The following is a 26,067-nucleotide window of genomic DNA, read 5'->3' as shown; positions in this document are numbered from 1 at the left end:
TCGAAATGCACAACACGTCAAACCTTGAAGTGGATGGGCTACAGCAGCAGAAGACCACACTGGGTTTCACTCCTGTACCTAATAAAGTGGTCACTGAGTGCAATTAGATTCTTTCATTTGTTCAGATTCATGGAATGTGTCGACCCTAGGGTGTACTGGCTCAGACAAGAGGAAGATGCTGTCTGGAATGAGTTTGTACGTCTCCTCATGAACGTATGGGTTCCTCTGGGTGCTCCAGCTTCCTCTGACACGTTCCAAAGACGTACGGTTAGTAAACTGTGGGTATGCCATGTCAGTGCTGGAAGCACATTGATATTTGCAGGCTGCCCCCAACACATCCTCAGATTGTGTTGGCCGTTCATGCAAATAACACATTTCACTCTATGTTTTGATCTGTGTGTGACAAAAAATCTTAAGCCTCTGATTTGATCTTTCCAAATATAAGTAAAATTAAAACTATCTTGAGAAAATAAACAAATACCTTTTGTCATCCACAGCCTGCCACTAAGTGTTGCACAACACATAAAATCATCTGTCCCTTAGAATTCACTATGAATTGCATAGTTGAAGGAAGAGTTAGAAAAGCATTACACGAGTAGTGGTTGTTAAAAATTAGGATTTATTCTTTAAATATTATTTTGCTCCATCAGTTTAGCAGAAATCTGGTTCTGGTCATTCTGGCAAGAGCACAGGGAAATTGGACACAGTCAGTACTCCAAGTGAACATCTAAAGAGCCATAGCTGGTCTGCAGCACTTTTAACATTCTCTCTTGTATGGAGTCCACCTGCTCAGAAGGGCAGTAATCATCCAAGCTGGACCTGAAACAGTAACAGTGCCTGGGTTATTGAATGAGCATCTAATGAATTACAGAAAGGCTGAAAGAGTTAATTACTTAACTATAAATTATCTTAACCCCCACCCCTTACAGATGCTGCCAGATCCACTGTTTTCCTCCACTGCCTCTGTGTACTGCTTCAGGTTTCCAGTATCTGCAGTCCCTTGTCTCTGTAAATTATCTACATTTTACATTAAGGGCAAATATCACCTAAGACATTTGGATTAATGGAGGCACAAGAGATCGTAGAAGCTGGAATCTGCAGCAAACACAAAATACTGAAGGGACAGCAAGTCGAGCAGCAGCTGTGGAGGCAAGTGGGCAGCTGATGTTTCAATAAAATCAATGGCAAAGTAACTATAAAAAGGGGCTGCAGGAAATTGTCAAGAGGTCAGCAGCAACTGTGGAGTGGGGAAAAAAAAACAGATTTTACATAAAGATTATTGTCTTGGAGACAAAAGACACTGTAGATGCTGTATTCTGGAGTAACAAACTGCTAGAGGACCTTTGCACGTTGAGCAGCATCTGTGGAGTCAATGGGATAAGCAACATTTTGCACTGAGATTCACACATCTGATAAGAGTGCCGAGGGGACTGAGCCAGTATTACGAGGTGAGTAGGGTGAGTCAGGGATTGGCAGTGAATGGTGGAACCGGATAAAGTGAGAGCGATAGGGTGATGGAGCCAGGGACGGAGACTAGTGCTGGAGTTGGAGATGGGAGATGAGAGGCAGAGGAGGGAGAGGGTTGGGCGTGAGAATTGATAGGTAGAGACAGGCAGGAGACGGAAAAAGAAGAAGGGGCATAGGAAGCATGGTGGGGGAGGGTGGAGATGGAGTTAGAGGTTGCAAGGTGATAAGTTGAGACACAAGAGGATACAGATGCTGAAATCTGATAGATAGAACAGGATAAGGGACAGACAATGGGCAGGGGGAAACAACTGAGGACGAGAGAGGAGAGCTGGCAATGAAATGGCAGATGGAACCAGGTGGGGGAGAGGAAAACTTAGATGGATCAGAATGAGAGATTGTCAAACAACCAATGAGCAAAAGACAAACTGTGCAAATTTTAAAAAAAACAAGCAAATGTTATTGAGAACATGTGTTGTAGAGTCCTTGACAGTGAGTTCATTGGCTATGGAATCATTTCAGAGCTGAGGTGAGTGAAATTATCGACTATGGTTCAGGAACCTTACAGGTTGGAGTGTGAATAGAAATGGGAGCTGAAATAGGAGGTCCTTGTAACCAGGGGCTCAGGATGGTAATTGCAAAGGAAAGGTGTACTGCTGAATGATTTCCCTGAGTATACTTGGCTTTCACTAATGTGTAAGAGATCGCGTCAAGTGCAGAAGACGAGATTTGTGGAGGCAAATGTGAACCTCTGCCTCACCAGAAAGAACCATTTAGGTTCCTATGTGGTGGAAGGAGAAATGCTGCACCTCCTTTTGCCGGGGAAAGTGCCAGAGTATGAATGACCCAGGGAGGGAGCAGTTCCTATAGAAAACAGAATGAGGGTGGGAAAGGGAAGATGAAACTGTTACTGGGATCCTATTGCAGCTGGCAGAAATTAATATTCTTCTTGTCACTGAATCTCACCTTTCATTTTCTCACTTTTCCATAAATACTGCCTCTGGAAATTTTTGATAAAACTCAAAGTCTTGCTGCCCTCTTTGCCATCTGTCAAAGCTGTCAATTTCCCTCACCCACCCCCTTGCCCAAAAACTTCCAAAAGTATCTAAAGTACTTTAAAAATCAAATAATATAAAGTATGCAAGATCAAATAAAAACATTAAAACACTTGATTAAAAGTTAAATTAAACACATCATTAAAATAACCATCTTATTCTTGCTTTTTTTCTCCATGGTCCTGAAATCACCACCTTGCACCCAGTCTGACTTGATGTAGGATTGCGACCAAATTCTTCAGTGTAACTCTGGGGAGTTTCAGTGCGTTCCCGCTCAGTGCTTGACTGCCAAGTTTAGAAGCAAAGAGTAGCCAGGAAGTCTCTGGTTTAGTTTAGAAATTCCGCATTTGCACAGGAATCCTTAAATTGTCGGTAATGTCATATGGAAATTTTGGCAGCTCTACATGGAACCTCACAAACAGTGCAATATACTTCAGTCAGCATTGGACTGAAGCTCATCTCTGTGAAGAGGACACAGAGCATTAAGCAATACCACTGATTATCTGGTGTAGTAAATGCATGCTCCAGTACAGGACAGTTTTATTATTTCCCACCAATCCAGCACCACCTGCTTTAAGACATTGTGCTCACAGACTGAGAAAGAGCCAAAATCATGGCTTAAATCTCTATGTTTCAAACCCTGCGCTGCATTGAAGTAACTTTCATACCGTGCTATTGTTATCAGAGTTGGCTTTGGTAATGTTTCAAGCAGCTGTTTCACAGATGACATGAGATTATCTATCTCTTCCTCCGTGCTAATATGATGCGGGAGCTCTGAGTAATCACAGGTCAGACCTGCCTGGTGAACCTGAAACCAAGAAGCAGTCAACATGTCAACACAAGCTGAAACAATCAGGCAGAAGGAATAAACTAGATGCAACAGGTGCAAACTTTAATTTACAGCTGAACCATAAACATAACTGCTCCCACCTTGTGAATAAATGAGGTAGTTACTGTATTACAGGAAGAGGGAAAAGGCTCATTTTAAAATCTGGCAGAGAAAACTCTGAAACTGGTCTTATAATTAACGGTGGGGGGGGTGGGGCGAGGGATGATAGGCTTTTACTGAGAGACCTAGCAAGGACAGGATCAAATTCAGTAGCTCAAAGTTCAATGTAAATTTATTACCAAAGTACATATATGTTGTTATATACTACCGAGATTAATTTTTGCGCAGGCATTAACAGTAGAACAAAGAAATATGATAGAATTAATGAAAAATTGCACACAAAGATTGCTTCTGCTTGGTACTGTGCAAGCACTGCCGGACGGCTGTTACAACGCGCAGTCGGTATGAACAGCATGAAAGTTAAATTGTAAAGTGAATTTTTTTGACTAGATCCCCGAAATTGATTTGATTGAGTCTATCTTTCAAAATATTAATGTCAGAAATACTGTGCAGGCCTGGTGGCAGAAGACTCCACTCTCTTGTTGATCTTGGGTAGAGGGAGTACTGGTAGCAAATCTTGTTGAATGAAGGGGTTTCCAGTATGTCAGGTCCAGTTTGCTGTCGAGTTGAACTGACCCTGTGATGAATTTGCATGTTTGATGGAGTGATGTTGTGAACTTCTTTGAGAATGGAGATTGACCATAGTTTAGTACGTCGGTTTTCAAGTGGTTCCCATTGAAGGTTAGAGAGCATGTTGGTGACACTGGATTTCCTGCTGTAATCATTTAGCATAAAGCCAGCAGCACGGCGTTGGATTTTTTTCGATGGACTTCTTATTGTTAGCTCGATGGGGATCCCATATGGCCGTGCAATACTCAAGCAACTTGTGTGCCAAAGAAGATTAACAGTGCAAATACAAAAAGAAACATAGGAGTAGTGTGATCGATTGAGCTGATGAGATGTTCCCCCAAGGAGTTGGCTACTGGTGGGTCCTCAGGTGCTGTAGAGGCCGGTCTGGGATCCACATATTCTGGTGCAGTGTGGACACGAGTAAATGATGGCCATGGTTAGTGTTCGGGGGTGTTAGTTGTTTGTTCTCCCCTTTCACAGCTGCCACTTGTTCTCTGCGGTACAGCACAGGTCGCTCTCATAGTATTGCTCCCTCTTGAACAGATTTCCTCCAGCTGCACTGAGTGCAATGTCTTCCCAGTTCTCAGACGTAATATTGAATTTCTTCAGGCTGATTTTAATGAAGCGTTTCCTTTGCCCGCTAGAGGTTCACTGACCTTTGTTCAACTGGGAGTAAAGGATCTGTCTGGGGAGACTCGAATTAGGCATCCGAATGATCTGACCTGTCCATCCGAGCTGGTGTTGCTGTATCGTGGTGGAAGTTCTCTTCATGTTGGCCTCCTTCACTATGCTGGCGATAGTGCGTCGGCCCTTCCAGATGATCTTCAAAATCTTTCCTAATGTTCTTTGGTGGTGGTGGTGTTCCTGGGCTTTCAGGTGTCCACTGTTGTTGGTCCAAGATTCAGCTTCATATTGTAATGTAGGAAGGACAACTACTCTATGGACCAAAAGTTCTGTTTAGACCTGTAGGATGTGGTCTTCAAAGACTCTTTTCCTTAATCTTGCATAGGCTCCACCAGCACTACTCAGGCAGTGGTTAACCTCTGAGTCGATATCCGCTTTTGAGGAGAGAATGCTGCCAAGGTAGGGAAAAGAGTCCACATTTTCAATGGTGATATCGTCAACTTTTATGGAGGTGCAGAAAAATGGTTGGCTGGGAGGTGGCTGATACAGGACCTGTGTCTTTTTTATATTTGAAACAAGCCCCAGGGCTCTATGTGTCTTGACAAAGGCATCTGGGATACATTGGAGATCTTCTTCAGAGTGTGCAGCAATGGTGTTGTCATCGTATACTGAAACTCCATGACCGTGGTGGTACTGGCCTTGTTCTTGGCCTTGAACTGGTCAAGGATGATAAGTCTGTTGTCCATTCTATACACGATTGAGACAGGAAGTAATCAAATAATATAAGTTGTAGAGAACATGAAAGTGAGTCCATAGGTTGTGTTTAGTGATCAGTTAATCGTACTGGTTCAGGAGCCAGATGGTTGAAGGATAATAACTGTTCCTGAACCTGGTGGCGTGGGACCCAAGGTTTCTGTACCTCCTCCCGATTGGCAGCAGAGAGAAGACAGCATGGCCTGGCTGGTGGGGGTTCTCGATGACAGATGCTATGGCAGTGCTCATGTAGATGTGCCCAGTGGTGGGGAGGGCTTTTCCAGTGATGGCATCTCTGCTGGCATACACAGCTTGGCATTATCAAAATGCAAACCATTATCATATTTTCTGGGATTGCCCTGTTATCAAAGACTATTGGAGTGAGATACATAATGCACTACAAGACATTTTAAAATGTGAAATACCCTTAGAAAGTAAGACCGTATATTTTGAGTATATACCTCAAGAATGATTGAAAAGAGATAAATATTTAATGAATATATTGCTGGTGGCTGGTAAAAAGAATCTTACCAGGAAATGGTTATCACAGGAGAGCCCAACTTTAAACGCATGGATGGAAATTACAATGGACATTCACAAAATGGAGAAGATAACAGCATCTGTGAATCATATGTTGGAACATCTTGATTCATAGTGGGAAAAGTGGTTTAACTACACAACATCTCATAGGCCTGATTTTATTCTCACAGATCAATGAATATGTTATAAAAATTCACTCCCTACTTGCACATAGTTTTCTCCTTTTGCTTATTTTTTCTTTCCTCTCTTCTCTAAAAGTGTATACCTCAGGTGGAGCTTTGTGGCAAATATGAATATATGATATATATGTACAGTATCTGAACTACATCTTATGGAAATTTGTTTGATGGTGAACTTCAAAACAAAAATTACCAAAAAAGAAAAACTACATTTATACAGCACTTCTGACAGACCTTCATGTTAGCAGGTGCTTCGCAGGACCAAATAATAATCTGCTCCTAATCCATAAAGAACATTAAAATAGATAAGGGTAAAAGCTTGAAAAAAGATATAGATTTTAAGAAGCTGCTCAAAAAAAAACCTGTGCTTAAGTTTTCACTCATATGTCTGCCTTTCAGTTTGGAGCGTCAACAGCCGGGGCACAACTAAAGGAATTAGCAAAAGGCTCAGAGATGACACGAGGGTTCACTTCAGCTTAAAACACAAGCTGTGATTGGAATGCACTAGCCGAGAGGCTGAATCTGAACAAAGCTGATTCTTTCCCAAGACAATATAGGAATGGAAGCTATTTACAGGACTATGGGGAGAGATCAGGGTTCCTGATTAATAACCAATATTCAGGATAGACACCACAGGCTGAATGGGTTCCTTCTGTATTGTGTGTGTCGACAGAGATTAATTCAATAGAATGAAAAATTATGCAAAATATTTCTTCACTTTCAGTTCAGTCAAAATGGATTGTGATCCCACACAAGACCTTTATTATGAAGAGAATAGTTAAATTTAAATATCTTCTGGTTTCAGTAGTCTTACAACAAGGATGATAGAACAATTATCAGGAAGATGAAGGCAGCCAGCTTTCAATGCTTGTGCCCAATTGCCTCTTTAACTGCATGGCTTGCTAAGCCATTTAGAGAACAACAGAAGAGACAATCACACCCTAATATGGTCTGAAGGCATGTGGGAAATATATGGGGCAAAGACTGATTTCTTCCCCCGAAGATGTGACTGAACTAGGTGGTATTTTTGTTCCCTAAATGAGATTCAGTGTTCCTACCATTTTATTCTCGGTTACTTTAATTAACCAAAGCTAAGTTCCCTAGCTAGTGAGGTGGGTTTGAAGATCAATGTGGCTGAACTTACCATTTCATAGTCAGGTGTTCCCATTCTCTCCTTCAGGCTGAGCACAAGCTCTCCAAACTTTTCCATTCTACAAACAAAGTCCAAACTCCAGTGAGACAATGACTGTAACATGTTACGCTGACTTTTTGGAAAACAAATCAAAATAATGCAATGTTCTGAGAAGCAAGTACAAGATATAGAAATAGAAGAGTGAACTACACAATATTTTCCTCAAGTCCTATTGTCTGACCTTCATTAACTGAGTTTTGAAGTATTTTCCTCCCCTAAAGTAGGATTATAGTTTCATCTAATACTTAAATTCATCTAAGTTCATCTAATACTAAATTCATGAAGAATTTAGCTCAAATTCAGCAACATTTAATTTTCTTTAATCAATGTTTTTTTCAAGAGCATTCACATCATTTCTAAAGTCAACAGTTGGGGTCAACCAGTATTTCATGTTTAACATTATTTCCTATTTTTTTGTGCACTGTGCTTCTATGTTTAAACTAAAATTCCTTTATCGATGACCAAAAATCTTGTAAAAGACAGCAAGATGACTAGATTCTAAAAGGACAATGATTGTATGGGCACTTTATCTGACATGGTCTGAAATTATGGCACAAATCACTATAAAGTGGTATGATTTAGAAGTCATTACCAAAATGTAGCAGCAGGGTGGTGATGGTTGAGAATTAAACACCAAGTAGCTTCAGATATTTCTGAAGAATAAAAAAGGAATAACTGTAAGATGGCATCAAGCTGCGACCTCAATTGAGTTGCAGCTCAGATTTAGATGTTTTTTAAAATTGATTTTTAGGTTCACAAGGATAGTTCTCAGGACAAAGAGGAGCGTTAGGGGTCAGGACAGGGATGAGGGGGAACTAGAGGTCAGGGGGAGTCCAAGTCTCCTCTCCACATTCAAATACAGCTCATACAAATGTAGGGTATCCATGGTCAGATGTTGGATTTGAGCTGGCAGAGAGTGGACAAAGGCCACCTCAGGTGGGTTCTAGAGTCTAAGTTCCTTGTGGGTAGGAGGAACAAGTGACTCCCTGTGTTTGCGAATTGGTGCAGCTGGAATTTGAGGGCTAGTGTTCGCCATCCCTGCATTGGTGAGTCCAGAGTTGAGGCCTACTGTTTAGTGATAAGTGTGTCCTGGGGTCGGTGCTGAGGATCAAAGGCCGGGTTGGTTCAGAAGTCCGCAAGTCGAGGCCAAGTGTGCAGCTCTCTGCGAGTTTGCTGGAGAGGTCAAAGCTCAAAGTCTGCAGGTCCGAGTCCACTAGAAGCAAGAGGCCTTAAAGGACTGTGTATGTGTGTGTGGGTGGGGGGAGGGAAGGGATTTGTTTTGATCTTGTTGTGTTTTGTGTTGTTCTGCCAAGCACTGTGGGCATGCTAAGTCGGTCCTTGAATATGTAACGATACTTGCAGGTTGCCCTGAGCACACCCTCAGGTGTGTTAGTTGTTAATGCAAATGACTCATTTCACTGTATGTTTCAATGTTCACATGACAGAAAAACTTGAATCTTGAGGAAGGTACAGGAGGTGGGCTAGCATGCATAATTAAGGATAAGATCAGGGTGATAGTGAGAGATGATACAAGATCTAAGCAGCAGAATGTTGAATACATCCAGGTAGAGATTAGGAATAGTAAGAGGGAAAAAAATCACTTCCCCCTCTCCCCTTCTCCTGCTCCCATTCTTATGTCCTTAACCAATCTTTTCACCCTTAAAATTGAGTACATCAGTGACATATATTTTGTGTTCTGGCACTCTTTTAAATTGAACCATCTTGAACAAAATTAGAATTAACTAAATTTAAGGAAAAATTCCAAGCTGTTCTGTTACCTGTTTAACAAAATACTTTTTTGCTTTATTGCTTGTGAAGGGTTTGGGACATTGCAAAAGGATAACCAAACTTCAACACAAGAAGACAGTTGCTATATTTCAGAGCAACGCACATAAAATACTGGAGGAACTCAGCAGGTCAGGCAGGTCTATGGAAATGAATAAGCAGTGGACGTTTTGGGTTGAGTCCCTTCATCGGGACTGGAGAAGAAGGGAAGAAGAGGCCAGAATAAGAAGGGGGGGAGGGTAAGGAGGGAAAAGCTAGGTGTTAGGTGAAGCCAAGTGGGTGGGGGAAGGGGCACGAAGTAAGAAGGTGGGACGAGATAGGCGGAAAAGGCCAAAGGCTGGAGACGAAGGAATCTGGTAGGACAGGAGAGTGGACCATTGGAAAAAGTGAAGGAGGGGCACCTGTGGAGGTGATAGGCAGGTGAGAAGAGGTAAGAGGCCAGGGTGGAGAGTTGAAGAAGAAGGATAGGAGGAGCAGGAAAACAAATTACCCGAAGTTAGAGAAATTAATGTTCACGTCATCAGGTTGAAGGCTACCTAGACGGAATTTGAAACGTTGCTCCTCCAACCTGAGTGTGGCCTCATTGTGGTAGAAGAGGAGGCCATGGACCAACATGGCAGAATGGGAATAAGCAAAGCAATTAAAATGATTGGCCATTGGGAAATCCTATATTTCAGATTCTTATCAATAATTGAGAGGTGATTGGATAGAGGTAATAAAATGGTGAGTGGGTTTGGCAGGGTAGACGTAGAGAATGTTTCCATTTGTAGGGAATTTTAGATTTCAGCACAAAATCAAAACAAGAAATTGAAAATAACAGGAAAGAAATGCTGAAAAATCTGTGGTGATGCAGGTGGAACAAGAACACATACATCTGGGACAAATCCTGTACAGATCAATTGCACCAAATTCTCAGTGCCTCATTAAAACAGCCAACATAATCAAAAATCCCACCCACACCGTATATTTTCTCTTCCTCCGTTCAGCAGAAGACACAAAAGTGTAAAACCAAGGACAGCTTCTACCTTGCTGTTATAAGACTATTGAATAGTTCCCTAATACAATAAGATGGACTCGTGACCTCACAATCTACCTTGTTATGACCTTTCACCTTATTGTCTACTTGAACTGTACTTCCTCTGTAGCTGTTTCACTTTATTCTGCATTCCATCAATGATTTACCTTGTACTACCTCAGTGCACTGTGTAATGAATTGATCTGGTTTTTCTCCACAGTACACAAAACTCTTCACTGTACCTTGGTACATGTGACTGTAATAAAGCAATTCTAACTCTAAAAGGAATCTGTGTCGCATCTTTAAAGCCTCTTTCTGGATGTCCTTAAGTCCTTTATTGCCAACACAGTATTTCTGAAATGTAGTAATTAATGGAGAAAATATAGAACTGATCTCATGGGTTTATGGGTCTTTTGCAACGATCAGTTTACCACCAGCTGCAAGCAGACAGCACCTCAGGTTAGTGTGTCATCTGAATGATAGTACCTTAGACAGAGCAGAGCACACTTGTATTGTACCCAAGTGTTAGCCTTTTTCTTTGCATTCGAGCAATGGAATGAAATTTGACCACATAACCACCTAAATTAGAGGCAAGAATGCTCTGAAAGCTTGAACTAGAGTTGCACAAGAGAAGGGACGACTGAATCAGTAATCTGGTTTCTGCACTCATCACAGAAGAAGGTGGGACATATTTGAAGGAGGGGCATGACAGGGGACAAGCAGCTGACAACAGGAAACAGAAGGGGAAAGATTCATGGAGGAGAATTAAGAGCGAGCAATAGAATAAAAAGCAATTTAGCTAAAGCTAACAGAGAAACAACCACAGGCTGTGCCATAGATAAAAGTTATTTCATTTACCCAGGGATTGCTGACCACTTCTTTACGTTCTCTTCACTGTCGTCATCGCACAAATCTGCAAATGCTGCTTCCATATCTTCCAGTTGCCTTGTCCGGGCTTCCACACAATCAATTATGGCCTCCTGGGCACAATAAGTGTGCAGATCGGTATTATTTTAAACTACAGTACTTGAACCTCCAGTCACCTCATTCTCAATGTGAAAAGAATAAATCTGGCAATCTGGTACTTTGCAAGAAAGGAGCATAACACATAGGGATGGAATTAGGCCAATAGGAGGCCATATCCAATGGCTTGGCATCCACAGATGTCTGTGACAATAAATTTCACAGATTCGCTACCCTCTGGCTAAAGATATTCCTCATCTCTATTCTAAAGCAATGTCCTTCTTTTCTGAGGCTGTGCCCTCTAGTCCTAGTTTCTCTCACTCTCCCACAATAATACATCAACATTCTCCATAAGTCCCATAATCTAAGGGTAACTTGATGAGGTGCAGCTGGACATTTTCTGAATTAAACTAGAGCTGGTTAAACGCTGCTTTGACGCCATGACCAATCCTTCTCACCTCACTTTGTGCCAAGAGTACTTGGATATCAATTAAACTCAGTTACAAGTTACAAGATCTTAACTTCTGTCCAAACACAGCAAAACATCTCTTCTATTACCTCCAAGATACAGAGAAAAATAAAATTTTATAATTTATTTGCGATCCCACCATTAAAAATAGAGCAAGACAAGACAGCATATGTATTTCAATTCTATAGTTAAACTATCAACACATTTACACATTCCATTAGAAAATAACTCTGAATATAGAATAAGTTTAGATTAGGATTTAGATAAAACAGCTTCTGTGATAACTTCATGGTTTGTATTAACATACAGACTAAATACACAAGGCAATGGTTGGCCTGATAGTACGGTTTAAGACAATATTTTTTTGCCAACAACTGACATTTAAGAAAGTAGATTTAAGAAGCTAATTAGAATCTGAAGCAGTTAAGAAAACATTTAATTCAATTTCTTAATCTGGTTCAGAGACATAAATTTCCTGTTGCCTTTTGTTACAAAATACAGAAGACTACCAAATGAATGGAATATTGGAATATTGATTTGAAGCTCAAATCTAATCACAGCTGCTGGGAAAGTGAACTGAAGTAATTAAAAAGCTAGTATCAATAACAATAACCTTGATATAACTGGATCATTGAGGTAAAGAAATCTGTCATCATACCTGGTCTCGCTATTGTGGGACTTCAGAGCCACAACTTGATTAACTCTTAACTGCCCTCTGAAATGGCCAAACAGGTCACAAACTTCAGGGCAACAGGGAAATCAATGCTCTAACTAGCAAACCTCATATCCTGAGAATAAATAAAAACTAATAGTATCATGCCTTGATTATCACGTACCTCATCTGTCCCTTCCCAATCAGGTGTGGTAAAACTATACAATTGCTTGAGAATTTCATATTCATCCTGTTAAGGGGAAAAAAATAAAAATGATTCTGTATTTATATACTGGCAAGGATTTCAGCCAAAAAAAAAGCCGTTAGAAGTTCTTGAGGTAAAACATTACCTTTACTTGGATCACATTAACATTGACAGTTACATTTCTGAAGATTTTTTTCAACACCTGAGAATATCGCAAGTGCTTTATTGCCAATGAAAGCTTTGATGTGTAGTCACCATAATTTAGAAAACTTGGCCAATTTTCACTCAGCAGGCTCCTGTATATACACTACGCACATAATGATAATGTGCAGATCAAGTGATGACAATTAACATATAGGATCAGCTGAAGCATCAGGGAGAACACCCTGCTCTCCAATTAGTGTCATGGAAATCTTTTAAATCTGAGATGGGCCCTGACCCATCAGTTTCATTTCTTGCCTGAGAGTGGCCAGTCCAACAGCACAACACTCCCTCTGTACTTGAAAGATGGCCACAGAAACGTTACAGGAAAACTGATTAAAGCTAGAAAAAAAATTTACCTTTGTATACATTTCTTTAAAGGGATTTTTAACCGAAAAAAAATCCAAGTCAATATCTAGGATGTAGGCTTTCTGTTTTTCCAATACATGAAGCAGATCCTTAACCGTTTCATCCTGGTGATGCTGTTCAATCTTACAGGTTGGTGCTGCTTTACATGGCTGACCAGCTTCCAAAAAAGCACCCTCAATGGCAGTGGCTGATCCCGTTCCTGTACAATGATTGCTAAGTTTGTATTTGACCTGTGGAGCAGTCACTCTGGAGCTTGTGGGACAGACTGAATCACATAAGGCTTTTCTAGCCGAATGGTCCAGCTTTGGTTTCTTGGCAACCGATTCTCCAGTTTCCCTCCTCCAGGCTCTGCTGTTTGACTCTGTTGAGCCTACTCTGATGACCTGCAGACCCAGTGCCTTCTTGTTCTCCAGCAGCTCCTCCGAGACATACAGCCCATCACTCAGGAAGTAGTTCTCCGTACTCGTAACCCTGACCAGATAAAGAATCACTGTAAGAACAATCAGTTTAAAAAAGAAACTATCTTGTGCTGTGAAGGTCTCCTTATGTGTAGAATTGGAACTGAGTTTAATCTCACACTTTTGTTTTTGCTTAATCACATAGTTAAAAACTACACACTGTCAGATATTTTAGGGTTTAAATTTGAGTGGGGTTGGTGACAGGGCAGAGGGGAGAGAGTAGGGGATGAAGGAGTGGGAAGCGAGAGGTGAGGAAGAGCTATGAGGGGAGAGGAGGAAGGGGTGTGAGGGGAGTACGCGTGCGCAAAAGGGCAAGAGGAATTCATATTGGGAATCCCATGATCTGATAACAGAGGTGACTGTAATAATCGTTAAATTAATTTGTGATAATTGTTTATCTGCATTCCCAATTCTGCTTAATCTGCCAAGACAATGCATCTAACTTTCCCACTATTCTCAGCACTGATCACTATACCTCTCTGTCTCATAATGCTTGCTGATACACTGTGATTTCTTATTATGATTTCTGTAATACCTGATTGTTTTCGTTGAGGGATCTTTACCGACAAAGAAGTTGTGTTTTCCCTCAGTGATTTGCTCAGCCCAGAATGGGTGAAGCCAAAATACATGCGAGAAGTGTCCAGCATAAACTATAGGCATGATCCAATTCTCAATGCTCAAGTCTCTGGATGAAGAGAAGTGTGGAGAGAAATGGAAATTAAATTACTCATCCAAAACACAAAATACTTAGAAATAGAAGATTCTATTTTATGAAGAATATAAATTGGTTACATCTTTAAATACAAAGTGATTTGCTTGCATTACCCAAAAAGTATCTCTTTATCAAACACACTGTCAGCTAACATGTCGATTGGAATCAGGAGGTCTGGGTGCGAATCCAAGTGAACCAGGGTAATATTTTCAATTGGCAAATGCTTTGAACCAATTGCTCGATAGATGCAAGGCACCACCTGTAAACATAATGAAGACAGAAGTCATTTTTGATACAGTAATTTTGATCTACAAATATTTAATTTACACATTTTTGCTGTTACACTATTGACTCTTTGGAGCATGCTTTGATTAATGAAGTTAATTTTTACTTTAATGGAAAAGTATGCCTGATACTGAAAGCCCCAGAGTGCACTATGTCTAGGCACTTGGATTTATAAAGTAACAAATCATTGTTCAGAAATTGGAAGTAGAAGAGACTGCTGATACTGGAAATCTGGAACAACACACAAAAAACTTGGAGGTATTCCATCCATGAAGGGGAATAGACACTAATGAAAGATCTCAACCTGAAATGTTGACTCTATTTCCCTCTCATAAATGCTGCCTTACCCTCAAAGCTACTTCAGATATTTGTGTATTGTCCAGAAATTAACTCCTATATAAAATGAGAAATAGTTTTACTGCATATTCCACCTACACATCATAATCAGACCAGAGTATATATTTCTTATAAACTCCCAAAACTCACTTTGTTAGAGGCAATCTCAGGCTTAAAACTGACTAAAGATAATGATACCTGGATAATACATTATGAGCTTTCTCAATTTAAGCTGATAAACCAAATTCTGACAGAAAATTTACAAGACTTTTCTCTCACCTACCTTACCCCACTCCCAACATACTCAGATAACATCCCTCACATTTCATTAAAAAAAGGTTACTATTCTATAGAATTAGCAAATAAAGCAACAATAAAGAATGAAGTTTTTGAGGCTATTGACTCATCAATGTCTCTCACCTGGTCTCTCCTTATCTCTATCATTCTTATTATTTCAGAAATCACTGGTATAATCCTTAAAAATTAACAACACTACTAAGGAACTAACTCACTTTATAAAGCTATATGACATGGAAAACTGTGGGATGCAAATTCAATTATATCTTCTAAAACAATTAATCCATCAAATATTGTAGGAATTACTATTTATGGAAGTGTGTAAGCAGCTGCCCTGATTATTGGAGAACTCAAGCAATTGTTTCAGTAAAGTTAAAATGTAGACTTTGTGGCACTTTGTAACCAGTGAAACACTTACTATAAGTGTCATCACCTATTGTAATGTAGGATGCTTGTTTTTTTTAATTATGCCAATTTAGGGATTTGCCATAATACTGGATTATCTGCTCTGCTCTTAGTTATAGAAATGCCACCGGATATTTGACATTCAGTTGAGAGGAAGACAGCAAGCAGCTAGATGGAAAATCCTGTTTGAAAGGTAACACGGAACAATGCAACGCTCCTGCAGCTCAGCATCAGCCTTTTGTTTTTGTTAAGTTATTGGAGTGACTTCTGGAGTACATCTGCCACCTCTCGACTTACCGGCGAAAGTGCAAGCTGATGAGCAACATCTCGTATTTTTTTTTGCAAACGACAAGGACACTAGCAGCAAGGTGTCAAATAATAAATTAATGCCGTAAAGATAGCTGCCAGTCAACACCAAGCTGAACGCCTTTCTGGGCGATGGCATGTTTTATTTTGACATCCACCTGCAAGAGTCGGAAAGTCGAACCACACAGGCAGTGCAGTAATTTCCGAACTACGTGCTTAAGCGTGAGCCTCGGCTGTGTGATCACGGTACACAACAGTTTGTGGAGGTGATAGAGGAGTGACTAAAACATACGGGAGCATTCCGGCTGGAGTTCCATTCCCCCGAGGCAGCATTCTGATTGGAATTCCAACATTCCAAATGGAATTTAAATACCCTGGCAACGTTCGATACGAGCTGCGCTTACATCATGATGATCCTCGACTACCCACACGGGCAGCTCTTTATAACAGCGCAGGCAAGCGGCGGTGCTGCTCATGGCTCTGGTCGCTTGCTTGCAGAGGCCGATGTAAAGCACCAGGCCCGTTCCTCCCGTCTCCCTCTCTTTGACACAGTATGGCCGGGGGAAGCAGAAATCGCGACGGACTCCTTCTCCTTTCCTCTGATTGGACAGAAACCGGTCCTGTCCCATAAGCGGCCCGTGCCGATACAAATGCGGTCAGCGCGTGTCTGTTTAAAATAGCTCGTGTAAAGATTATATGAAATAAATTTTCTCTGAAACTGTTCTTTTATCATGAGAAATTGCTGTGGAAAATATATACTTATGGAGGCGGGAAGTAGTGTTTCCATCTAAATCGTTTCAAGTTTCCCCGGTTCTAACCAAAATATTTTCCCGTCCATGCGTCAGAGCAGAATAATATTTCCAACTTGTTGTCCCCATTTATAATTTTAAAAAAATAAACAAGATACTATTTTTACATTTACATTTGACAGGAAAACCGTAAACTGGGAAAATGAAAACAAATATTGTTTCCCCCTAAACGGAATTACCGCCTTGTGGCCAATAGGGAGAGATGATGGGCGGCACTTCCGAGAGATTCAATGGTTGTGCATCTGTTTCCTGTGATTGAAGCACCGGAACAGTTGTAACAATTTTGCACCAGCATGCACTTGCAGAATTATATGTAATTTTAATGCCTTAAAATCCGTTTCATGAGTAATGCATTGATTTGTGGTGCTTAGAGATAAGGAATTCTCTTTAAGGTAAGGGGAACACACAAAGCGATGCAACTACAGGTGGAATAAACGTGGGGAGTGTAAAGCAATTGGACCAGGAGACGACTTATCCCGAGTTCCCTGGCCATGTTTAAAAACAGACAAACTCAAGAACATAGATTTATTTTGAGGAGGCTTAATATTGCATAAACTACCGGCTGTTTTTGCCTGCTCCTCAAAATAATGCATCATTGTTAAGTAACTGATTTGGCACTGAGGTCGTAAAACACACTTTTTACATGCGTGATCGTTTTCTTCCTGTCTCCTGCATTATTATTATTTTCTCAACCCCGTCCATTTATAGTAAACGGTCTTTCTTCGGGGTCGGGCAGCGCGATAGCCATTTTCTACCATTTATTTCATAGCCGCATGTTTAGAACAATCGATTAGTAAACAAATGAAATAGGTTTTGCAATCTAACATGACTTATTACTAGTCGATTAGAGCTAAGTCCTATTTTAATTTAGAAAACAGTAATTTTCATGTAATATAAAGCTAATTCTGTTTTGTTAATGCAGTGTCGATCCGCAACCTTGAATAGTGTTTCCTTAAAATAGCTTCATTGTAATAAAGCTATATTTCATATTTATTTTAGGAAAACTTTGACATTTCTGTGTAGGTCGCTGGAATGAATGGCGTTCAGCAGTAGCATTTTTTTAAAAGTATATGTAGCAGGTTATAGTGGGATGTTGTGAAGCAAGTTCTCCATTCAAAGTATTAAGTTGATTTATCCACTGTAGAAAAACTTAAAAGGGTAGATCCTTCTGTCCCTTATATGGAAGTGGACATCGGACAACAGTACAAAGTTCGGTTCTTAAGTTGTCTCAGCCAGTACTGTTAATTAAAGATACAATCATTTGATCTCCTTCCTTCTCTCAGTCACCATCTGGAGACTGTTAATTTGGATGTGATGCTTTTGCTAACCGGTACTACTCTTGGGACATCTGGAAACCACTGGACATCCAAACAAAAGGAGAGAGTCAGTGCTGTCAATTTCATGATAATTAAACAAAAGTAAAGAAATTAAAATGACAATGATAAACCTATTAATATTCACACTGGGCACAAAACAAAAATTAAGTATTAATAAAAATTTAGTTACTAGGCTGTTCAGTCTTAAATTTTGTGGCAGGATCTTGTCTAACTTGATAGTTTTTCTGTTTGTAGTTGGATGTGAAAGATCCTGAGACACTATTTCAACGAAAAACGAAGGTGTTTTTGGTGACTGGTCAATATTACCTCATTCATTATTTGTAAGACGTACCATCTGGTTTTGTAATGTTACTGTTTGTCAGGAGCTCGCTGTATGTCACAAATTGGCTTCTGTGATTCCCATATTACAGTAGAAATGGCAACTTGGATATTCTTCATTGATTATAAAGTGTGGCTGGTATCTGAAATGTATTATCTGCAGATGTTGATGAAGGCAGATTCCATTGTCAAAGTCAAAGTAAATTTATTATCAAAGTACGTTGGTGTTACCATATAATACCTTGAGGTTCATTTTCTTGCAGGCATTTACTGGAAAATAAGGAAGTAGGATAGAATTTATAAGAAACTATGCATACATAAAAACTTCAAGAATGTATTTTGTTAATGTATGATGAAGAAAAATATTACAAGGCAATGGAGAAAGGGTCAGGGGATTAAAGCATTGAGAAGCTCTGGAAGAGGGAACATAGAACAGTACCTCACAGGAACAGGGCCTTTGGCTCACAGTGTTATGCCAAACCAATTAGTAATCAGATGCCCACTAGACTAATCTCTTCTGCCCATGCAGTGTCCATATCCTTCCATTTTCTTAAAAGTCCCTAATGTATCCGTCTCTATCCCAGGCAGCACATTCCAGGCATTCACCACTCTCTGTGTAAAAGTAAACTACCCCTTACATCTACTTTGAATTATCCCCTCTCACCTTAAATGCTTGCCCTTTGGATTTAGATATTTCAAACCGGGGGATAAATATTGTCAGTCTACTAATAACCTTATAAACCTCAATCACATCTCCCCTCAGCCTTCACCACTCCAGAGAAACCTACCCACGTTTGTCCAACCTCTCATAATAGTACATGCCCTGTAATCTAGGCAGTGTCTTCTGCACCCTCTTCAAAGCCTTGTTCTTATAATGGTACTGTATGCAATACCCCATATGCGGCCTTACTAGAGTAACATAGACACAGTTTGCCAATTGGCATTCCTCTATTCATGGTATTCTAAAAGTCAATGGATTAACAGGAGTGTTCCTTTAAATCATTGTAAATCTTTGTTGTAGTGTGGGTCAGTCTCTTCTGTTATTTCTTTAAAGAATTTGTGTGGACTGGATGTAGAAGTACATTGTGCATGTGGTAGATCAAGATCTGGTTAGTCTTGATGTATTATGTTTTAATAATTAATTTTGTGTTTTTTTTAAAGGAAATCATGTCATTTCATCCAGGACGAGCTGGAGTTACGCACACAGGCCATTGCACTGTCCCTAAAGTTGGGGGGCCTCGAGGTAGGGGGACCTCTGGAGCCAGAATGCCTCAACAGAGCTACCAATCTCCAAATTTTCAACCTCCCCACCCACAGCAGCCCCCGCCATTCTTCCCCTATGAGCAGCAGGTCGCCCCTCCAGCACTGCCTCTGCCGCCCCCTCCCCCTCCGCCTCCCCCTCCTCGGTTTCCAAACCCTCCAAGCACGGCGTATGCTCCTCCTAGCTTCATGCCCTACCCCCCCAGCGTGCCCCAGGCCAGTGATGTGGATACGCGTCAGAATGCCGTCCAGGATTGCTCCGCGCACCCACGGGCTCCTTTTCCCAGCCCACCGGTGCGCCAGGGCTTCCCTGGGTTGCCTTGTTTTACCCAGGCGCCTCCCTTGCCAAATGCAGCAACCGTGGTCCCGGGAGCCCCTGACAGGCAAGCTGGATTCCACCACATGATGCCGTCGCTGCCGACACAGCCCCCTCCACCCCTCATCGCACCCCAGCAGATGAATTATCAGACTCCATACCCAATGGGTTACTCACAGCATTACCCCCCTCAGCAGTATGCTGGCAGCTATCCCCCGACTTCCGGCCCCAGCAGCTATCAGCAGGGCCCTGCACCCGCGGCCTATCAGCAGGGCCCTGGCTCCCTCCCTCCCGACCACTTCCACCACAAGCAGCCCTACCCTGCCAAGAAGTCATCCAGCAGCCGGCGCTCGCCCGAGCGAAGCCGCCACCACGAGCATCACCGCCGGGGCCGCGGTGACAGGAGCCACAGCGACAGGCGCAGGTCCTCGTCTCGTGGGGAGCGCAGGACGAGGAGCCCGGAGCGGCGGAGGGCGGAGAGCGGTCACCGCAGATCCAGTCGCGAACGGGGAAGATCTCCGCCTCGGCACAGGAACCGTGATCACAGCAGGTCAGGACCGGGAACTGGACTTTGGTTTTAAAAGGAGGTGCTTCTGCAGTGCTGGAAGTCGTCAGTGAAGTTTGGCTGCTATCCTTCTTCCATTGCAGCAATCTCCCAAACATCATTGGTTCTAAAACAGTTTGGGATGTGACAGGGTGTTTGCTGATTTTTAGTCACCCCATGCAGTTAATTAGCTAGTTTCAGAATGAAGTTAAAACATTTTGAAGAAGCTCCTTTGTAGTTAAGGTCTTACAAATCTTGGTCTTGGTTGCCATGGTAACAGTGGTTAGCGCGATGCTATTATGGCTCGGGGGTGTTCCAGAGTTCAGTTCCGGTGCCATCTGTATGTTTGCATGTTCTCTCCGTGACCATGTGGATTTCCTCTGGATGCTCCAGTTTCCTTCCATGCTCCAAAGATGTACTGGTTATTTGGTTAATTGGTCGTTATGAGTTTTCCTGTGATGACGCTCGGTTTAAAGAGGTGGGTTGCTGGGTGGTGTGCCTCGTTGGACCGGAAGTGTCTGATCTGTGCTGGATCTCGAAGCAAAATAAAATAAACAAGCAAATGGCTTAATAAACAAAAAGTGATCAATATATGTACTAAAAATGGATTATTATTAAACTCGGATTATATAATTCACAGTTTGTAGTATTTGGAGTGGGTTAGATAATTTATATGTGCAAGCTAACACTTAAGTTAAGAAATACGTCTTTTCATACCATTTTTGAAACCCATGACAGTCGACCTTCACTAATCCGACTACCTGTAATCCGGTTCCTTCGATAATCCGGCACTGACTTTAAATTTTCCACGCAACTGTAATTTCAAGTTTCCCTGGCCACCCTACCAATCTGCTGCGCATTGTTTTGGTTGTGCTAGATCTGTTCATGTGTTGGCGCGCTCTTCTGAGCACAGACAGGTGATTCCTGCTTGTCTTCCTGCATTTATTAATATCATTTGCGTGAGGCGCAGCTGCCCGGCACCCGCCCGTCTCACCCGCCAGCGGAGGGGGAGCTGGCGCGCACTGGGTCAGTCTGCCTGCTGGCAGTCGCGCACTGCCCTCCGGCGTCGTCCAGCCGGCACTCCACTTTCTTCTGCCTACGACCTCAGATCAGATGTGGCGACCCGCTGAATTTAAGCATATTACTAATCGGAGGAAAAGAAACTTACGAGATTTCCCTCAGTAACTGCGAGGGAAGAGCCCAGCGCCAAATCCCCGGCCGCCTGGCGGTCGCGTGAAATGTGGCGTATAGAAGACTTCCTTTCTCCGACTTCTGCTTCTGCTCACCCAGAAGTGCTGCCACCATCATCAACAGTGTTTGAAGAAACTGTTGTACCAGTTTCAGCACCAGTTCCTGATGCTTCACTCACTTTTCAAGATGAAGATGTTGATGATCCTGACAACCCCACACTTGCAAACATGTAACTTTGCCTGAAGGAATATTAAACGTCTCACTTTAGAAGCGGAAGTACTCAACTGGTCTGTATAAGTTAATTCCTGTACATTTACCTGTACCCTTTATTTTATCTGTTCCTGTACAGTATATTACTTTATCAAGATTTCACTTGCTACTCATTTAATATTTCTGTTTCATTACTATCTAACTTGTACTGATTTACATGCTATTTTAAAGGTATGATGAAGCAGTTAGCTATTGCTTAATGTGATCCTTCTGTAATTTGGCATTTTCACTAATCCGGCACTCTGCAGGTCCCAATGGTGCCAGATTAGTGAAAGTTGACCTGTATTCCTTTCAGCTATAATTTACTAAGGATGTCCTTGAGGTGTCAGATGGTAAGATGCTAAAATCCGTATTCCTTAAACATGACTAATCTGTCGTGTTACATAGGGAGGTAGGGCAACCTTTTGATAATATTTACCAGAATGTGTATTTTCTCTTCCTTTTTCAGTTTTGTGTACTGAGATTTTTCACAAAAAGATTGAAGACCTTGGCATTTGATCTTAACCTGATTAAGAGCCCTGTGTTGCAGTTTATTCTGTCTGCTCACAGGCAGGCGCACGGGCTTGTTCGTTTGTGGGGTCAGAAACCTTGAAAATGTATGCAGCCTCAAGGAGAGAGCAATGGCTAGAAAGCCTAATCGTGATCAAAGTACTTCAGACAAACACTTAGTTCAAGTGGCCCACTTCGTGTTTAACTTTAGAATGTACAAAGTTTCGAAAGGGTAACAGATCCATTGAATTTCAAATTGATCTGACCTTGAGCAATGGATGTTGGCATTCTGCATGCTTGGAAAGGCATCACAGCTTAAGTGTAGCCCTGCACTTGGCCCATGCTGACACCAGAGGTTGAGGTTCAAGTTAATTTAGGTTTGATGCTTGCTGCAAAAGCTGAGTGTCTTTCACAGATCATGGGCTTGATATGTTGGGACTGTGTCTGGATTTTCAGTTAGGAAATCCAAAATGCTATTGACAACCGAGAAAGAGTGTAATTTTGGGTGAATATATGGGGGTATTAAGAAATTCATTTTAAACTTACTTTTGTTATGATGTGTTAAGAAGAGTGGATACCCCTCTGTGATGTTAGTCCCACTTAACTTTAAGGTGAAATAAATATAATGATTAGGTTCAAGAACAGCCATCGCTCACCAAAATTCTGAACTGACTGCGCGACCTGCAGCCTCATTTACAACTCCTGTTTATAGTTTTTTATTTGCACAATTTATCTTCTTTTACACATTGGTTGTTTTTCTGTCTATGTCTTAGAGTCCTAGAAAAGTACAGCACTGAAATAGGCCCTTCGACTTATCTAGTCCGTGCTGAAAGCATTTAAACTGCCTTCTCCCATCAGCCTGCACTGGGACCTTAACCCTCCATACCACCACCATCCATTAACCTATCCAAACTTAGCTTAAACATCAAAATCGAGCTTGCTTGCACCACTTGTACTGGCAGCCTGTTCCACACTCCCTCAACCCTGAGTGAAGAAATTTCCCCACGTTTCCCTTAAACTTTTTACCTTTCACCCTTAACCCATGACCTCTGGTTGTAGTCCCACACAACCTCAATGGAAAAAGCCTGCTTGCATTTACCCTATCTATAGCCCTCATAATTTTGTATACCTCCATGAAATCTCTCCTCTGAATGTTTTACACTCGAAGGAATAAAATCCCAATCTGTTCAATCTTCCCTTATAACTCAGGTCCTCTTGACCCAGCAACATCCTTGAAATTTTTCTCTGTAGTCTTTCAACCTTGTTTACATATTTCTTGTGAGTAGGTGGCCAAAACTGCAGACGATACTCCAAATTAGGCCTCATGAACATCTTATACAACTTCAACATTACGTCCTATCTCCTGGACTCAATACTTTGATTTATGAAGGCCGATGTACCAATAGCTCTCTTTATGACCCTTTCTACCTGTGACACCACATTCAATGACTTATGGACCTGTATTCCCAAATCCCTTTTTGTTCGACCACACTCCTCGGTGTCCTACTGTTCACTGTGTAAGACCTACCCTGGTTGGTCCTCCTGAAGTGCAAAACCCCGCGCTTGTCTGCATTAAATTCCATCCGCCATTTTTCAAGCTGGTCCAGATCCCCTCGCAGCCATGATAACCTTCCTCACTGTCCACTATACCCCAAGTCTTGTTATCAGCATATTTGCTGATCCACTTAACCAAATTATCATCCAGGTCTTTGATACAGGTGACAAAGAACGATGGGTCTTGATGAAGAGTCTCGGCCCGAAATGTTGGCTATACTCTTTTCCGTTGTTGCTGCCTGGCCTGCTGAGTTCCTCCAGCATTTTGTGTGTGTTGCTCGGATTTTCAGCATCTGCAGGTCCCTTGTTTGTGACTGGACCCAGTGTCAATTGCTGAGGCGCTCCACTGGTCACGTGTCTGCTCTTTTTGTAAATTCTATTGTACTTCTTTACTTTCCCTCTAAATGCTTGTAAGAACATGAATTCCATGGTAGTTATGGTAATATATACATACGTGGTAATAGATTTACTTTGAACTACTTTGTGTTTCTCAGGGAGAGACATAAACATCGTGATATCTACCGGTCTCCTTCCTATGAAAGGCAGCACAGGAGGGATCGGAAAAGGACGCGCAGGTAAGATTTTCTTACCTTTTCAATTCTTTCACAGATGTTTTTGACATTGTTTAATCATATTGTCATCATCAGCCAAGCCCTTGGCCAAAAGGCAAATCTTGCTGTCCATCTGACAGAAAGATGCTTCTCAATACACACTTCACAGTTATCTTTTTAAATGGCTTAACATTTTTTTTTCAGAACTCTCCTATGAATCCCTTTGTAGTGTACTTTTGTTTAAGGTGCCTTTACCATCCTCCCCTCCATAAGCTCTATCTGTACTCACTCAGTAAAGTAGCCGGCATAACTAAAGATCCCACCCATCCCCTACAATCTCTCTTCTCCCCTCTCCCATCGGGCAGAAGGCACAAAAGTTAGAAAGCACATACCACCAGGCTCAATAATAGCTGCTACCCTGATGTTATAAGATTATTAAATTGCTCCCTAGTGCAATAAGGTAGACTCTTGACTTTATAATCTACTATGTTATGATCTTGCACTTGTATCGTTTTCCTGCTTTACAATTTTTCTGTAGCTGTTGCACTTTATTCTGCATCTGTTAATATTTTACCTTGTTCTACCTGAAGACGCCGTGTCATGATTTGATCTTTATCAACAGTGTGCAAGACAAGCTTTTCATTGTATCTCAGCACATTGGCAATAATAAACCAATTCCAGTTCTGACTTCTTTACCGATGTAAGCTGTCTATTCTAAACCTGTGATGGCGCAGGTCTTCTGTTGTCCTGATTTTGATGGCTGTGTGCCTCCGGGTCACACTGTTGGTTCTGATGTGGTTCAGAGCACTGTTTAGAAGTTAGTTCAGTATAGTTAGGCTGCTGCACTCACAAGTAGGTTTTGACAGCTGTGGAGGCCCATCCCCAGGCTCAGCATCTGCTAAAAATATGTATAGTGTTACAACAATGTGTGTCTTTGACATTCAAAAATAATAAAACACTTAAGAACTATTTTTTTAAAAAATTAGTTTTGATACAGTTCTGGGAGAACACGGTGGCATTCTTTCACTTATGCTACTCCTTTTCTTGGGAACAGATCTCTCACAATGAGTTGATCGTGGACTGCTATGTTAGTGCCAGATTTAACACAGAATAGATTTTAAGATCATGCAATTATCAAAATAAATTATTGCATTATTAACCTTGAAGTTGCAGTAATGTTATCGTTGATGGAAAGACTCAGGTTAGTCGGAGATGGCAGCAAATTGTTAAACTAAGTGCTGGGGCCTTCCAGGACTGTGCTCAGCTCAAAGGGATTCACAGCTGCTCTGCCAGGTCCAGCTCAAACCGCATCATCGAGTTCACTGATGACCTGGCAGTGGTTGGCCTCATCAGCAGCAATGATGAGTCGGTGTACAGAGAGGAGGTGTGAGAACAGCACCCTGATTCTCAGTGTGGACAAGACAAAAGATGATTGTGGACTTCAGGAAAGAGCGGGTTGACCACTCTGCATCGCACATCAATGGCTCTGCTGTGGAGAGAGTGAAGAGCACAAAGTTCCTTGGTGTGCATGTCGCAGATGATCTAATCTGGACTCCTCACTAGTCAAGAAGGCATAGCAGCGTCTGCAGTTTCTGAGGTGACTGAGGTGTGCACTGCTCCCTGCCCCCAGTCTAACAGCTTTTT

The 26,067-nt window shown here is 41.6% G+C and overlaps 2 protein-coding genes across 5 annotated transcripts in view; one reads left to right on the top strand and one right to left on the bottom strand.

The window, feature by feature from the left end:
- Positions 1-599: 599 nt before the first annotated feature.
- Positions 600-16,352, bottom strand: c20h5orf22 (chromosome 20 C5orf22 homolog). Of its 4 annotated transcripts, none has more exons than XM_073024274.1 (9): positions 16,189-16,352; positions 14,269-14,414; positions 13,979-14,128; positions 12,976-13,456; positions 12,395-12,460; positions 10,985-11,106; positions 7,279-7,345; positions 3,188-3,327; positions 600-819 (listed from the first exon to the last, which is right to left on the bottom strand). In XM_073024274.1, the coding sequence occupies exons 1-9, from the start codon at positions 16,258-16,260 to the stop codon at positions 708-710; spliced, it is 1,356 nt and encodes a 451-aa protein (XP_072880375.1). In that variant the 5' UTR covers positions 16,261-16,352; the 3' UTR covers positions 600-707. The 4 variants fall into 4 exon arrangements, 3 of the variants coding, with proteins under 3 accessions (XP_072880375.1, XP_072880376.1, XP_072880377.1); XM_073024275.1 differs by having other exon boundaries at positions 16,077-16,341; XM_073024276.1 differs by lacking the exon at positions 16,189-16,352 and adding an exon at positions 15,776-16,063.
- A 455-nt stretch (positions 16,353-16,807) lies between these two features.
- drosha (drosha ribonuclease III) overlaps positions 16,808-26,067 on the top strand; it is a 164,092-nt gene continuing 154,832 nt past the window's right edge. The window contains exons 1-3 of the mRNA XM_073024273.1: positions 16,808-16,985; positions 19,410-20,374; positions 24,367-24,447. Of these exons, the coding sequence (XP_072880374.1) occupies positions 19,416-20,374; positions 24,367-24,447 (1,040 nt within the window). The 5' untranslated portion in view covers positions 16,808-16,985; positions 19,410-19,415. The remainder of the gene's footprint in view (positions 16,986-19,409; positions 20,375-24,366; positions 24,448-26,067) is intronic.

Source organism: Hemitrygon akajei, chromosome 20 (assembly GCF_048418815.1).
Source record: "Hemitrygon akajei chromosome 20, sHemAka1.3, whole genome shotgun sequence".
Lineage (NCBI taxonomy): Eukaryota > Metazoa > Chordata > Chondrichthyes > Myliobatiformes > Dasyatidae > Hemitrygon > Hemitrygon akajei.
The sequence above is the reverse complement of the archived record's forward strand: the minus strand, read 5'-3'. Positions and strand labels throughout refer to the sequence as shown.